The sequence below is a fragment of the Tympanuchus pallidicinctus genome, unplaced genomic scaffold (assembly GCF_026119805.1).
Source record: "Tympanuchus pallidicinctus isolate F22 unplaced genomic scaffold, pur_lepc_1.0 scaffold3, whole genome shotgun sequence".
NCBI lineage: Eukaryota > Metazoa > Chordata > Aves > Galliformes > Phasianidae > Tympanuchus > Tympanuchus pallidicinctus.
The window spans coordinates 29549913-29566819 of record NW_026294747.1 but is presented as its reverse complement, the minus strand read 5'-3'; the positions used below and the strand labels follow the sequence as shown (position 1 = coordinate 29566819).

At 32.7% G+C, this 16907-nt stretch overlaps 1 protein-coding gene across 8 annotated transcripts in view; it reads left to right on the top strand.

Annotated features, from left to right (window-relative positions):
• RYR3 (ryanodine receptor 3) overlaps positions 1-16907 on the top strand; it is a 195176-nt gene that overhangs the window by 59141 nt on the left and 119128 nt on the right. For all 8 annotated transcript variants that reach the window (XM_052695427.1, XM_052695433.1, XM_052695432.1 and 5 more), the window contains exons 11-18: positions 4381-4554; positions 8906-9027; positions 9889-10057; positions 11066-11201; positions 12678-12773; positions 13431-13549; positions 14756-14889; positions 15666-15907. In XM_052695427.1, coding sequence (XP_052551387.1) covers positions 4381-4554; positions 8906-9027; positions 9889-10057; positions 11066-11201; positions 12678-12773; positions 13431-13549; positions 14756-14889; positions 15666-15907 — 1192 coding nt within the window. The remainder of the gene's footprint in view (positions 1-4380; positions 4555-8905; positions 9028-9888; positions 10058-11065; positions 11202-12677; positions 12774-13430; positions 13550-14755; positions 14890-15665; positions 15908-16907) is intronic.

Here is a 16907-nt window from a genome sequence, read left to right as displayed (position 1 = left end):
AAATATGATAATTTTTACACGCTTTAATGACAGTGCAAACAGTTGCTGTAGCTTCCACAATGGGTATCTTTGATTGGATATAAGAAGTTAAATGTTCCGTGTCATTGTGAATGTTGTATCGTCCCTAAGGAGTACTGAAAGAGAATCTCTGAAGTTAGATGGGTATGAAATAAAATCCATCATTTAAGGCTTTGGCAGACCCTAGACTTGTGTTAATATAATGAAGAAAATACTCAGTGTTTTTAAAATAACCACAACTGTTTCATTAGCGTGACTGCATGCAGCATGCCAACAATTCTTATTTTAACCAATCAGAATAATTGAAAAAGTAATAGGATCTGCAACTTAGATAGCAGAGGCTCACCAAATACTTCATTCTTTTTGCAACGTAAAAGGCTATGCAGTTCAGATTAAGGTATGATGTTGTGCAGAGCCAGTTATTATGGCTGTAAGTTTTTCCAATTTTTTTTTTTTTTTTTTTTTTGCAAACCAGAGCACCTTGTTGATGGTCAGTGTGCCAGGAATGCCACAGTTACTGGTTCAACGTTTTGTTCAAGTTGTTATAATGTAATCACTGCCTAATTGCACACTGGCTTAATGTAACTTTGCTTTTGTCTGAGGAAAGAATAAAAACTATTGCTTATTCTCAAGCAACAGAATCCTGTAAGAAGAAAAAACTCACAAAGCCAACCTATGCTGATTATATGGAGATTAAAAGGTTACAGAACTTAGAATGAATGGCTGTACAACATGGATGCCAATGTGACTGTCTTTTAATTTCTGCACATAAATCTTTGTAAAATTTTGTAACGATTTTATCATGTTCATTCTCTCAATTGAGAAATGTTTTTACTTGGCTGTACCTTAAAATGGCATAAATTAAAGGAAATTTCAAGATTACTAATTCCTTCCTGTCCAACTCTGAACAGATCCTTAAACATAGGGTACAGGAATACCTTGCTGTTTATAGCACTCTTGCCCTTTCAAAGCTTAGAGTAACTCAGACTGAAAGGGACCTAGGGAGTTATTTAGTCTAGTTTTTTGGTTTTTTTTCAAGTGGGATCAACACTGAATTCAGGTGAGAGTGCTTAGAACATACATTGCTGTGGAGTATCCAAAAGGAAATAAAACATTTCTCCATCAAGATATTCTTTCTTTCTGAAAGCTGGTAAAAGAGTTTTGGGGGGTGGGGGGAAGAAAGAGTTTCTGTTTGCCAGTAGGCAGAATTTTATGGAGTATAGTAAATAACCAAGGCTTCCTAGGAGTTTCTTTGAAAAGTTTTCCTTGATTTTCAAATCCTTTGATAACATTCAATAACAATAAACTTACTTCCACCATTTTTTTTCCTTTTGCCAGGTAGTACTGGAAATAATAACAGATACCTCTAATTATAAATTTTAATTTAGAGTTTTCCTTATGTTCTAAAATATAGAATAGTAGGATGGAGCTTTTTTAATGTGAAGGAATATAGTAAAAATACATTAATAGAACATGCTATTTTATGGTGCTGATTTGAATGAAAACAAAATATATGTGTATGACTGCTGCAAATAAATGCCAACTAAGTTGAAAAAATACATCAACAAAATTATGTTTTTTGTTGATTTAAAATGGGGTTCACTTTCTCAAAAGTTTTAAAATGTCAGTCTTCTTATTGTAAGCCAAGAGTTCTGTAATGCCTTGTGAGCAGGGAGACAGCAGTTCCCCTACAGCAGATGGAATCCTGTTTTGAAATGGGTGTTCTCATTCTAGCATAGTACTTGGCTCACTGTACTCTGTTGAGCAGAACCTTGCTTGTGCTTACATTTGAGTATAAATAAAATGAAGAGCAATACATGTTTTAAAAATATTTTTTCTTTAAATACTATCATAGCCCAGAATTAATATTTGAGATTTCATATTTTGATGACTGCGTATACAACTAACAATGAAGAAATTACTTGTGTAGTCTGAGTAGGTAACATTCTAACACATTCAAAAGTCACAGATGACTCATGCAGAGGGATTTGATATCATTTTAATATTACTGCCAACATGTAGCTATCTTAGGGGCTCAAGATGGCATTAGGATGTTGTAATAGTTTGGTAGTAATCATAAAGTTTAGTTAGTTTTTGGAATAAGATGATAGGCCTTATAGAGACCATAGTTGCTAAATACAAATATTCATTTGTAGGTTCATATTTTATTGTTACTATTTCCAGCTAAGCACAACTACTTCTACTTATTTTATATGGGAGCAGAAAGTAGGAAGTAAAACTAAAATTACCTCTTCTTTTTTTCCATTGTTGGCTATTAGGGTATAGAAACGTATGCAGCAAGGTATGGGTTATAGTAGACACGCTAGCAAGATAAGTGTGCTGTAATATCAGTCCTCTGCTCTTATATTTGTCAACTTTGCATCTTTTTCTTAGCTTAAATTGCTGCAGCAGATGACAGTACATTTAGCACAGCAACAATGTGCAACGCTAAAAGGTATCATTTGAATGTGCATACATAGATTAGTCTTATTAAGTATTGAGCAGTCAAGTTATCAAAGCATTTCTAAGGGTAGGCAGACAAGCTTTTGAAGTATCGAGGACATTTTTTTACAAGAAGACGGTTGAAAAATCATTGTTAATTATTTTTTTTGTCTCATTCAGTCTGCCATTCCTTACCCTCTTTCTCTTATGTAGGAATTCTCCTATTTTCAAACTCTTGCCCTTCTTTTATATTAAACAACTTGTGAAAATTGCTGATCTTTGTCATCTTTGCTTCCCAAAGTTCATTTATTCTGTTTGTTCCTTTTTTTGTTTTGTTTCCATTACTGTTGTTATTTTCCCTTAGACAACTTCCAGACTGTGATATGATTTGGTTTTTTTTGGTGGGTTTTTTTTTTTTTTTTCAGCTTGATTCATTTGTGGCCTCAGGGAGATAAACAAAAATAGACTGTGAAGTGAGGGTGTTGGAGGAGAAAAAGATTGGATGTTTTGCTGCAAAGATACAAATATTTTACAGATCACATTTCTTACTACCTTTCCTTTTTTTTTTTTTTTTCATCATTCTCTAGCAATATTCTTTTTATAACTTATACTTCTAATAGCAGTTAGAAAATACACGCTCTCTTTGCACACCACTATCAAATTACTTGGCTAAAATCCTGGAGAAACCAGACAGTGCAAAGAGCAAAACTTCACAGAGAAAAAATTATGCTCTATTGTTCAAAGTGAAAACAGCCTTCAGGGTCCCAGAAACATTCTAAAATGTGACATTTATTTTTCTATTTATGTTTAGTGTAATCTGAAAGAACCAGTATCATTTTAGTTTTAACAAACAATATCTTAATTCATATTGCTTGTTTCTTGTCACAGCTGTAATACTTGATGAAAATGCTTTGATCATCTGGGTGCTATATAGAGATAATTAATAGTTGATGATTAATTAATTTGTGCTATTTCCTTGTTCTTCATTATTTAGTGCCCCCACTGTAAATATTTATGTAAACGGTTCATTTTTATTTGTATGTAGTAATGCAATCCACATAAATATGGTGTGACATGATTTCCACATAGTCTTTATATTGTAATGGTATCCCCAAGGAATACATTGTAATTTCGTTCTACTTCATCTTGATGTTATTATGAGGTTTCAACTAAAATTATTGTTGAAAGATGACAGTTAGATTACATTCAAATGAAAATGGATTAGCACAGTTACAGTGGATCAGCTTTTACTCCACAGATGTTGAACATTCACTGAACAGAAAACTCGTTGCAAGTTTGATTTATCAATGTCTAGCCTTTTTTCTTTTCTTAGCAAAAAATTAGCAACAATTTACGTCTCGGGCTATCAGAGAACTTGAAATTATAGAAAAGAAATAACCTAATACTCATGTTCTGTTTAATAATAAACATATGCATACATCCAAAATTTGCCATTACAGAATTTGCTGCATATTTCTGTCTTTATTCCCAAACTCAGTTTAGAAAGGAAAACTGTTATTGAAAAAAAACAAAAACAAAACAAAACAAAAAAAAACTGCTCTACTAAATTGAGATTTTAACAAAATCAGTAATCACTGATTAGCTTAGGTAAAATGTTTAGGTTAGCTTAATTTAATTTTTCTAATACATACTTACATAGTAATGGATTTTACTCGATGTTTCTTGCTCCAGTAGTTTTAGTGTTAATCCAAGTTTGAAGTGATTTTTAAACAATTAGAATCTGAATAGTTTTGTACAGATGATTAGAAATTTTGTGAAATAAACTTTTAGCTGCATCTTCATAGCACAGATATCATAAACATTATTATTCAGTGTTGGAATGTAGATCACGTTAAAATTCAGTGGTTTATTCTGCCTCAATGCATAGATTATATGCCAACTTATATTTTATGTTCATAGGAACTAAAAGAAAAGCAGGATTCTACTCTTAAACGTGACATTGACGGAATGGGAGTCCCAGAAATAAAATACGGTGATTCAGTCTGTTTTATTCAACATGTAGCCAGTGCCTTATGGTTGACTTACAAAGCACCAGATGCTAAATCAGCACGCTTAGGTCTCCTGAAAAGAAAGGTAACGATTCTGGCTTTTCATTATTTCTTTTAATTCTTTGTTGAATTAATGTTAGTTGTGTAGGAATTTTAGTCTGTCCTGTTTTCTTTTTTATCATCCTGACAGTGTGGCCACTTTTCAACCAAGAAAATTAGGAAAACAAACAAACAAAAAAACCAACACCAACAACAATAACAAAATGACAGGACCAAATATAAATTTGCAGCTAAGAAATATGCTTAGCTATTTTCTTACCAGAAAAAATGTTGAATTTGGGCTAAGCACGCATTTCTTAAGGGATATGAATCATAGAATTGCTCAGGTTGGAAAAGATCTTTAAGATCATTGAGTCCAACTACAACCTACCCAAACTATCCTAAATAACAACTCTCAATGAACAATATTCTGTGAAATTTTAAAATGTAATTGTGATGATGTAACATGGACCTTGATTTAAAGATGTTTTCTGGGAACGTACTGAAAAATTGTATTGTAATCTGTTACCACTCTAATAAAAGCTAATTTAAAAAAATGTTAAAATTTTCATTTGTTATTCATAAAGTAACTTGGCATGATCAGAGTATTTTAATTTTATCTGAACTGAAACTTATGCATGCTATGATTATATTTTTCATATCTTCAATCTTTATTGATACTGTAGCCACTTGGAAAAATTCGAGCTTTGTACAAAATTATATTTTATTTGTTTATATTTTCTAGCAGTATCATGTGAAGATTTTTCTTTCTAGGATCTATTTCTGTTTCAGCATTGCTTGTTGCTGCAAAATGGTCTTTCTTTATATCTGGAGTTGAATGTCAGTTTCTTATGCTGGGCAAATTATTTTTCTGCTGATAACAAGTGGTATACAGTATCTAGTGATTATTCAGTTTCATGTTTAAAACTGAAATAATACAGTAGAGCTTCAATTTTTAACTGTTTTTAATTCTTCTGTCATGTTGTCATGTCAGGCTTGCTGTCAACAGTCAAGTTATTTTTTAATAACTTTAAAGGTGATCTTACTAGAACGTGAAAAATCAGTTGATAAATCTGCAGTTTGGATTTCCTTTTAAACATCACCATCTTTTTAAACACAGATTTATTTTAAAGTCCTCCAATGTTTCTATTAATCTAAAACAATAAAAAGAATGGTCCAACCAATGAGCTGAAAATTGAACGAAGGTGGCAAGGGGCCTACCTTGGATAAACAAGTAGCTCCTGATAAACTTGGTTCTAAAAGAGAAGGTATAAAAAATGCCTGAGGAGGAATACAGAAACACTGTCTAAGCATGCAAGCTTAGATATAGGAAATGCAAAGCCTATCTACAGTAAGATTTGATAAGGATATATAGGACAACAAATGGCTTCTTTAGATACATCAACAGCAAAGTGCAGATAAAGAAAAATGTGAGCTGAATTGGACCATGTGCCTAGTGACCAAGGATGTGGAAATGACTTAAGAACTTAGTTCCTTCTTTGCCTTACTCTTTATTGGTAAGATTTGCATTCAACACTCCCAGACCTCTGAGACCAGTGAGAAACTACAGAACCAAATTTATCGTCAGTGGAGGAAGATCAGGTTAGTGCTCATTGAAACAAAGTGGAATTACGTAAGACTGTGGAATTGGATGACATGCAACATGAAGACAGAGAGATATTGTTGATGTCATTGCAAAGCATCCCTAGATTATCTTTGGAATGTTGTGGCAATTGGTAACAGTTCCTGATGACTGAAAGAAAACAGATGTTTCTCCTGTCTTCAGGAAAGACAATAAGAAGAATTTCATCATCCTCACTTAAATCCCCGATAAGTAAATGGAATGAATAAACCTGGAATCCATCTCCAAATGTATTAAAAGCAAGAAGGTGACTAGCAGTACTTAGTTTGAATTTATGAAGATAAAATTGTTTGTGACCAACTTGACAGTCTTCAGCCATAGGATGGCTAGGTAGTTAAGATGAAAGCAGTGAATGTTGTTTATCTCAGCATCACCAACCTGTTTAACAGTCTCCTCTAACATCTTCATGCACAAACTCACAAAGTCAGACTTGGTAGGTAGTCAGGTGGATTGTAGTAAAGTGGCTCAATTGTTGGTTCATGCTACTGCGATCGTTTGCGCTAAGTCCTTCTGGGGACCAGAGCTGTACTTCAAGGATCAATGCAGGCCCAAGTACAATTTAATATCTTCATTAATGAACTTGCTGATGAGACAGCATGTGCTCGCAGAAGGGAGAGCGGTTGGTAGACCCAGTGACTATACTGCTATTCAGAAGTACCATCCTCAACAGGACAGAAAAATGGTTAGGCTAAGATCTCATGCTGGTTAACAGAGGGAAATGTACCAAAGAAGGGATAGTTCCAGGTATCAATATGTGCTGGAGGATGACCAGCTGCAAAAATTGATTGTGTCAAAGTTGAACACAGACAGCGAAGATGACCTGCAACCTTCTTAGCTGTATAAGGAAGAAAATCGCAAGCAGATCAAGGAAAACAGTCCTCTACTCAGCACTGATGAAACCACATCTGATGTACTGACTTCATGTTTGGGCTTTCCAGTTCAAGAGAGGCAAACTGGAGGGAATCCATCAAAATGACACTAAGATGGTTAAGGAATCAAAGCAGTTCTTCTACAAAGAGAGGCAGGATGAGAGATGGGAAACAGTAGAGAACATGGAGCTAGATTTCTAAGGAAGAAGTGATTGTGGATGAAGTTGAAAATATTCCATTTAAACAAATAGAATTTTTTTTATTCTGTTTGCAATATTCTGCAATATTCTATTGCATTTCCACTTATAAAATATCTTTTTTCTATTGGTTTCCCTTTTTAAAAAGACTTCCAACTATTTTAAGCTTTTAAAATTTTCTTTAAGCAAATATGTTCTTTACTCAGTATGTTGTTAGCGAATCTGTATTTTGTGTTATTTAATGGAGTGGTCCCAGAAAATATGCATAACTGACAATTTTTTTTTCTTTTAGGTAATATATTATTAAAAAATAATAAATAAATAAATAAATAAAGCTAGTACGCCTTGAAAAAAAACATGACTTCATTTAGTTATACAACATGAGTGATCACAAAAGGACAGTAGTTGGCCAGTTTTGTTCATTCTTCTCACTAGCATGACTGACAAGAGAAACTCTGTACCACAGTCATTTAATATTTTCTTAGCACAAGATTTATTCACAGTATGACACTTTCCTCCTTTCCTATTCCTACAACGACAATGGGATTCTGTCTCATTTTGTTTCCTGCTTAGGGAGAAGACTAAATCTTTTGTGAGCTACATGGTGTTGAAAGTAAATTGCGAAGTGTGGCAGCATTAGTATCCTGTCTGTGAAAAGTTTTGTTTCTCTAACAACCTTTCCAGAATGTGGAGCTATATGAAACAGAATGTGGAATCTATATTATATTGCCAAGTGTTTTACTATTAGTTGTGATGGGAAGAAACATTCTTCAGTTCCTGTTCATTTAAGTCACAGGAACACCCCTTGCTGTGTTAACTGTGTTATTTTAGCTAACAAACTCATATACAGCACGACAGATGTTCTTGAAAAGAAGTAAATATGACTGATACATAAATCATTCTCCTTTAAGGTAAAATTATCAAGATAGTTATTCAGAAATGTCTTCCAGGTGTTCTACATCACATTTCCACAGTTTCTGGAGTCCAGATAATCTCATTAAAAAAGTGTCACTTTACAGAGCTCGTATATCATTCTTACAAAAGTAGTATAGAATTTTAGTGATTCAAAATGATCGAGGCTTATTTTTGTGAGTTGTCTAAAATTTTGCCAGATTTTTGGGGAATATTGGATATTTAGTTGAAGGGAAAATTGAAAAGATGTCTGCTATTGCTTTAAGTTCAAGTCTGGATCTGTTAAGAATCCAACATAATGTGTAGAGAATAGTTAGATGAACAGTTAATAATAGTAAATGTTGTCACTTCTTTAGCTGTGTTGTAATTATGTTTATCGATACAGCTTGATTTCTTTGTTAGTAATCTTCTTGTGCATTAATCTTGTAGTGGATTAAGCTTTAAGTAGTAAAGACACTTTAACAGTGTCTTTCCCTGACACTCAGAATGTAGAAATAATGACATTCTTTCAAATGGAAAATAAGTATATAAACTTAGCAGATTTCAGGAGTATGAAGGTACATAAAAATGTAATCTCTGAATAACTTTTATTTGAAACTGACAAATTTATATTTAATAAATAGATATTCAGGTAAAGTGAGAACCAAGCAGTAGCTACTACTATATGTCTTTAATGTTTTCAGTACAATATGTAAAAAAAAAAATATTATGAAAAAGAACTTGAAAGCATCAAAGATTTTTAAAATCATGGTTGTGGTCATTATTGTCATTCAATAGGTTATATTACACCAGGAAGGTCATATGGATGATGGTCTAACCTTACAAAGATGTCAGCATGAAGAATCACAAGCTGCTCGAATCATTCGCAATACTACAAGCTTATTCAGCCAGTTTATAAGGTAGTTGTTATCATCTTGTATACAATATTTTTTGTTTGTTATAGGTATTCTGAAATGAGAAGAATGTCTCTAACAAAATTCTTATTTCCTTTTTCCAAATATTTGCATTTAGAAACATGATTTTTTTTTTTTAACTTTCTCATTTTGATAATTATTGCTATTAAATAGATAAATCTCAGCTTAATGAAGATCCTTTAGATGAACCTTAACGCCAGACATAAACTGGGCCATAATCTAGTTTAAAGAATAGATGTTACAATATTTAAATTATATTAGTAAGGATTCTACAGTAGCTAGAAATTGAGAATATTCTGAAAAGGATTTTTGTACATTTCTTGGTAAACAAAACACTGCATTTAACTGTATTCACATTTGTCAAACCTTTTGAAGATGGTTTGTAGATGGTTACTACTAAAAGCTACAAGTCCTTGCAAATGAACAGTAAAAGGAAATACGAAATAGATCTCTGAAGAGAATTGATCTTATTTTTTTTCAACATCTTGGCAGCAACATTTTATTTGTACCTTTTTAGTTACCCATCCTGTTGAATTTTCTGTCACCTTGGTGGTTACCTGGAAGACTTACAGACCAAAGGGGCAGGCCTCTTTCATGAACCTTATGCTGTGTCACATATTACACACAGTAAGAGCAGTCAGGGCAAAAGGCTGAACTTGTTCTGAGAAGAGAAAAATAACAACTTCTTCACTCATTTCTGTCGTGTAGATGATTATGTGAGCATTCCTATGTCATTTGTTTAAACAAACACGTTCATACTCAGTGAAATAGATTTAAGGATATTCAAAGTGTGCGGGAGCATATTAGTAGAGAGACAGTAACTGTTATTTGATTTTTTTTCCTTAGTGGGAACAACAGAACACTAGCACCCGTTGCCCTGCCTGTTGAGGAGATGGCTCAGACTCTGCAAGACCTGATCAAGTACTTCCAGCCTCCTGGAGAAGACCTGGAACATGAAGATAAGCAAAACAAGCTTCGGTCCCTGAAAAACAGACAAAACCTATTCAAAGATGAGGTAGAGAGAGATAACTTTTTACGTTACCTTAATTCTATGTATGCAGCGTCACAAATGTTCAGAGAAATCTAAACATGTATGGTTTATAATGGTTATAACGTTATGGTTAAAACTAATGGTTACATAGTTTATGCACATATAGTAAGACTGTAACACCGTATAATAACTTGCTGTTCTGTAATTTTCACATAAGCACTTTGTATAAGCCACAAACTCTATCTAATAAAATTTGATCTTAATACTTATAGGCATCTTTAATCAGCATTAACAGAAATACTGTGTTTAAGAATATATTTTTTTTTCCTGCACATGTACACATGCTGGATGCCTGAAATGAATAATAAAACTTAGATGAGTCATAGATGCTATTTCTGATGTCTTGTCCACCAGGGCATGAAACAAGAAATTTTTATGTCTAGAAGATGGAAGAAGACTACTTTTAGAGGAGGATGTGTGTTACGTAATTGTAGAATTGCTACTTTCTGAAAAGAAAGTTGTTTCTTTTCAAATTTGGAGACACACTGCAAGTTTTCAGTACCATTTCAGTTGAAAATCAAGCTAAAGTTAAAAATTTGTTCTAGTGTTTTAACTTATTTTACAGATATTTTATTGACTAGCAAAATTTCCATCCTTAATAATCAACTAAAATTCCTTTGTGTATAGATTTTTTTTTTCTATATAAGGATGATAATATGTATAAAATAAATATTCTCAAAAATTGTAAAAACCTTTATTGTCAGCTTTGTTTTTTCCTTACCCCTTATACTCTCAGCAGAGAAAGGGGTGGTATAAAATCCTTCTCCAACATAGGTAATTTCAACTTAGGAAAATATGCGTTCTGATCTTGTAAGCACAGTTTTCTTGTTTGTTTGTTTGTTTGTTTGTTTTTTAAACAAGGATTGTGCTTTTACATATACAGTAAAAAAAAAAAAAAAAAAAAAAATTGTCAAAAGGACAACCTACTCTTCTTTCACATGTAGATGACTTTCCTCTCTCTTGTGTGTCTAGGGAATGCTGGCACTAGTTTTGAATTGCATTGATCGTTTAAATGACTACAACAGTGCAGCTCATTTTGCAGAAATTGCAAGAGAAGAAAATAGTACAGCATGGAAAGAAATTTTAAATCTCCTTTATGAACTGCTTGGTAAGTTCTTAAATTAAAAAAAGTTAAATATATATATATATATATATGTATGTATGCATGTATGTATTTATGTATGTACAGGATATAGGATATGTATTCTACTCACTGCTTTGCTGCCGAAGAATATTTTGTATGCTTTTCATTCTGTCACATAAGTTGTAGAATTTCTTCCATATACTTAGTGACTCAAATTGCAGAAAATAGAGGTTGTTGAGCAGTGTTACGATGGAAAAATTAAATTCCAGCTAGAAAAATAAATTGATGCCACATGCCAAATTCATGTTTTTTTTCATTATTATTACTTGTGGTATGTGAGCTGACATGAATTATTATTTCAAATGTTTAGAAAAACTGAAAAATGTTTTCTGTTTATGAAGATGAAGAGAAACTTAAAAGTAATATTCAGAATTCATAGTTTTATAGAATCCATTTTTTCACTTGAGGCTTAGTATTAATAAAAATAATTACATCAAATAAAAAATAAAATATTATTTTCAATTTCAATGCCAAGCTTTCTAGAATGAGCTGCTCTGGTGCTACAATAGGACCAAAACTCTATGGCAGAGAAGTACGTGCATCTGTTAACTTCCTCATATAGGAGAATCTTGTCTTCTGGTAGAGTTTTAGATGCATTTCAATTTAATGAAAAAACAGTCTGAAGTAAAATAAACAAGAGTTAAAACAAGAATAAAACAAAGTAGGAATCAAGCTTTGAAATGTGAGATTCACAAGAAACATGAGTAGCTCAGTAAGTAAGCTGTTTCTGTTGAAGTCTTTTAATTGCTTAAGAAAGTAATGAAATATTGTCTGAATTTTAGTGCAATTTTAAGAGTTCAAAGAAAAGTATTTTGTAAAAAAACAAAACAAAACACATTTGTTCTTTGTAGTACTTTTCTGATGTTGTCTTGATTTTCTTCTGCAGAAATTCTGCAGAATATTAATTCATCAAAACAAAAATCTTTGGTTATCTACAAAATGCTATTTGTTATATTTCTTTGTTTTATTTCTATGATCAGTAATAACTTCTGGAAGAAAAAATTCTCAATTGCTTAGAATACTCAACTAGTAATGAAGTTTCAAATAGCACTGTGTTCTATGCTTCTGAAGACTGAAAGCTGTCAATTCTATATCAAATTCTATATCAATTCTAATATGTTGATAGTTGCATGAAATAAGGGTGTTAAATAATTTCTATTACTTACCAATGGTAGGAGTGTAATTCTGCTTTCCTCAGTAGAGCTTCTGTGAACTGAAAAAAAGAAAAGTTTCATGCTCGTTAGATGTTATGCTTGTTGTTGATACTCAAATGAAAATCTTAATTATTTGTTAATATCGCACTTAGATTATTATCACCTTTAAGATATGTTAGTTTGTTTGTTAAGTTATTATGGAAGTGTAGAGATACATATGATCAAAATTGGTGATTTTGAAAAAGAAATCCACTGTTTCAAAATTGTCTTGTGTGGGTTTTTTTAGCTGCTCTCATTCGTGGCAACAGAAACAATTGTACTCAGTTTTCCAGTAACCTTGATTGGCTAATAAGCAAATTGGACAGATTAGAATCTTCCTCAGGTAAGAGTTATCAGTGTGAATTAACTATCAATACAACGTACACAGGTGCCATGCTTGAGTAGTCATCAGAGTAATTTTGCTTGAAAATAGCATGCATTAGAGAAAAAAGAAAAAAAGTGCACAAACCTCTGTATCTCCACTGTTTGTTTGTTTTTTAAATGAGCGAAGTGTTATATTTAAACAGTTTTTTGTTTCATTCATTTGGTATGTGCAGTATCACATCCAATCAGACTGTATAGTATCAGACTACTGTCTCATTACTATCAGTTAAGAACAGAGTTGCTTGTAGATACAAACGCAAATAACATAAACATAGAAATTTCTTTTTGTATGAGATGTTAAAAAAAATCAAATGATGCCATTTTCCCCAGTAATACCTTTATCTCTCTTATTGAAAGGAAGAATTTATACTTGCATTTTCACTTTAAATTGTGTCTATTTTCAAATAACAGCACTAGTAAGTGCTTCATAATGCATTTATGTCTTCACATCTTCATACTTTACATCGTAGTCATATCAGTAACAAGTGGTTTTATTCTCTTTTTAGACTGTAGAAGAGATTATCTCTTAAGATACTCTGCTATTTATTGAGTTTTTGGACAGTGTTTAGTTGTGAAGATGATTAATGACAACATTATTACTGTGATCTTTATTCAGGTATTTTGGAAGTGTTGCACTGTATCTTGATTGAAAGCCCAGAAGCTTTAAATGTTATAGCTGAGGAGCATATAAAATCTATTATTTCACTGTTGGACAAGCATGGGCGCAATTACAAGGTACGTTGGAGAAACTAAGGGTGTTTTGATAGTTGGAGGGAAAAAATAAAATAATCAGGGAAACGTCTACTTGAGATAAGTAGTACTAGCACCTTTAAACAAATAAAGTTGAAGTATGTCTACAACATTGCTTTGTTGAGATTTAAAGACACGTATGTAATTGTTTTGCTGTTTCAAGTAGGGCAAATATGCCTACATGATCATAGGTAATTAAGAAATATCAATCAAAATATCAGTCAAAACTAGTTGTATCTATGATTTTTTATTAGCTGGTTTCTGTTAGCACCTGGACAGAGTAAACCCTGCTTTGTGACCCAGATTTCTGCAGACCTACTCAGAGAATAAGAATGACTGACAGAAATGTTCTGTTCTGCATCTGCTTATGTTGGGCAGGAGTTTCCAAAGTCAGTGTAAACTTGATGCTGTGCCTTGGGGGTGGTCTATGATGCTTTACCCCATTCTATCATCATCTCTGTGATGGCATATCAAAGCTCAAATGCATCTTTAGATGCATCTTAGAGAATCCAGTCTCTGGATTGTTTGTTTATAATGAGAATGTTGTGTCCCTCAGTATTAAGCACTGTGTTACTATGTTCTCACTTTTAAAGGGTTTTGCCCACTGTCAATTCTGTTGTAACCATTAATTTCTCAGACAAGTATGTCAATTTCTTACAAAAAAAAAAAAGTTTTAGATATTTCTTAAGCTTTCTTGCTTTATAATGAATTCTTCTAAATGTTTTATTTTTCAAACTCCACGTGGATTATTTATCATATTAAAAGCATGTTTTGATAACAGATTCATAAATGATCTAAGAATTGCAGCTCAGGAAGTTCTTTGTACCACAGTAAATTTCTCAAAGTATTTAATTTTACCTTTGAAATTTTTAATGAGATGGAATAGAAAATATATTGAAGAATGGTGAAATGCATCTGTACTATCCTTGCTTTTTTATATTAGAAAACAAACTACAAAATCTCAAATCTTTATTTGAGGCATTTTGCAAACCCTGTGTTCTGAATGCATTCACAAGTTTTTTGCTATCCACAAGTATTATAGACTATATGCAATCTGTACTTAGGAAAAGGAGAAAGATAATTTCTACTATATTCCTTCCCTTAGATATATTCTGAATATAAATTAACAGCTGAATTACAGCATGTACAATAAAAACCATTATCCAACTTTCTTTTGATTTCCTCTTTCAGGTTCTTGATGTGCTTTGCTCTCTTTGTGTCTGTAATGGAGTTGCAGTTCGTGCCAATCAAAACTTGATCTGTGACAATCTGCTGCCAAGAAGAGACTTACTTTTGCAAACACGTTTGATTAATGATGTGACAAGGTATTGTGAAATAGTTCATTATTATATTAGAAGAGAAGGAACTTAAATGTTTTCTATAATTGTAGAAAATCCTGTAACCTGAGAAATGTTCTGCAGTTTTCAATATTGAGACACAGACTTTAAGATATGCTTATATATTCTTAAAAATCCATTTTCACTGAGATAAGGCAGTTGTCCTGGCAACCATGCTCAAATGAGAATTTTTAATTTATTTTGATTGTTAATTGATTTTGAGATCTGTTTTGACATTAAATTGAAAGGTGAAAGTTGCTTATTTCTCACTCAAAACAGAGTATGACTTTATCTAATAATTATGATGGCATATGTAAACATATTGTGTGTGTTTTAACATTTTATTTCCTAGCAGTCTAACTAATGAAGTGCTATCTCAAATCAAATGCTATAAGCAAAATGTGGAAATCTACACTTACATAATATTTAGGTGTAAGTTATATACGTAATACATATACTATAAATAGTGACATGTAGTATTTATAAAGAAGTTGCCCAGAGAGGTTGTGAATGCCTCATCCCTAGAGATGTTTAAGGCCAGGTTGGTTGGGGCTCTGGGCAGTCTGATCTAGTACATGATGTAGCAACTGGCAACCTTACCTGCAACAGGGGGATTGATACCTGATGGTCCTTGATGTCCCATCCAACCCAAACCATTCTATAATTGTAAGATTGGTGAAGTGAATTTGACTATTATACAACAATATAACTCATGTGCGACATTTGATGTATTACACTAACTGGACTATGTTTTCTTATTTTAGCATAAGGCCAAACATATTTTTGGGTGTTGCTGAGGGCTCTGCACAATACAAGAAGTGGTACTTTGAATTAATAATTGATCAGGTTGATCCATTCTTGACGGCAGAACCCACCCATTTACGGGTTGGGTGGGCGTCTACTTCAGGTTATGCCCCCTATCCTGGAGGTGGAGAAGGATGGGGTGGCAATGGTGTTGGAGATGACCTATACTCTTTTGGTTTTGATGGCCTTCATCTGTGGTCTGGTAAGTACTTTGTTCAGTCCCATTTATTCTTGTATTCAGGGATTACCAACCTGTATTTTCAGTACCTTTAAGTGCGTACATGCGTGTATGTGCATACATAGCATACTGATCTATAGTGAGCTGTATTCAGAACTTCAGAATACCGTCAATTTAGAATTTTTTAGGTCAGACTGCTTTTCTGAGATTTTAGTACTGAGTAATGCCAGCTGGGCTGTTTAGCAGATGGTTTTTATTTTCATGATTTTAATTTAAAAATGGTGTTCTCTAGATCAAGACATAAGTGTATCTGTTAAAAATTGGTGGATGTACTTATCTTAGATAAATTCATTATGGATGGATCTACACAGAGTCATACTTGTTCACTTTGCACCTACAGCTGAAGTTAAATGACATTATCCTTACACGTATGATGAATAAACTGAATTTAGATTTCGGTAAATCAATTCATAAAAGATAATTCTGGCAATTAGAAATTACCACACAGTATTTCCTATTTCTGCTGGTTTTAGAATATAAATTGCAGTGGTGCAACATCAAATTAAAACCTATACTGATGATCTTTGAAAAAAACATTTTACATTGAACACTTGAGCGAAAACAGTCCTAGCAGAGAAAATTCAAATTTTCTGTAAATGCTTTTTAATATCTAAGATACGGTTTGTATTGCAGTGAAGTGATTAACTGCTTTTTATAGGAGTTTTATATATATATATATATATATATATATATATATATATATAAGAGGTTAGTGGATTGCAGCAATGTTGTATTTTTTTTGCTCTCTTAAGTATCAGTGACATTACATTCGTCGTCTTAACAGCCATTCTTTGCTTATGCAGATTGTAGATGATAGTGGGGTGAGTTAACAGGTAAGTGGACTTGACTGCACATTGCAGTCAGCTAGATGCGAGTGAGGGCTCTGGAAGAGCAATAAGTGTTTACGGGAGGGATCCTCTGAGGTGTTGCAGATTGACTAAATTTGTAATAATGCACGCTTTAG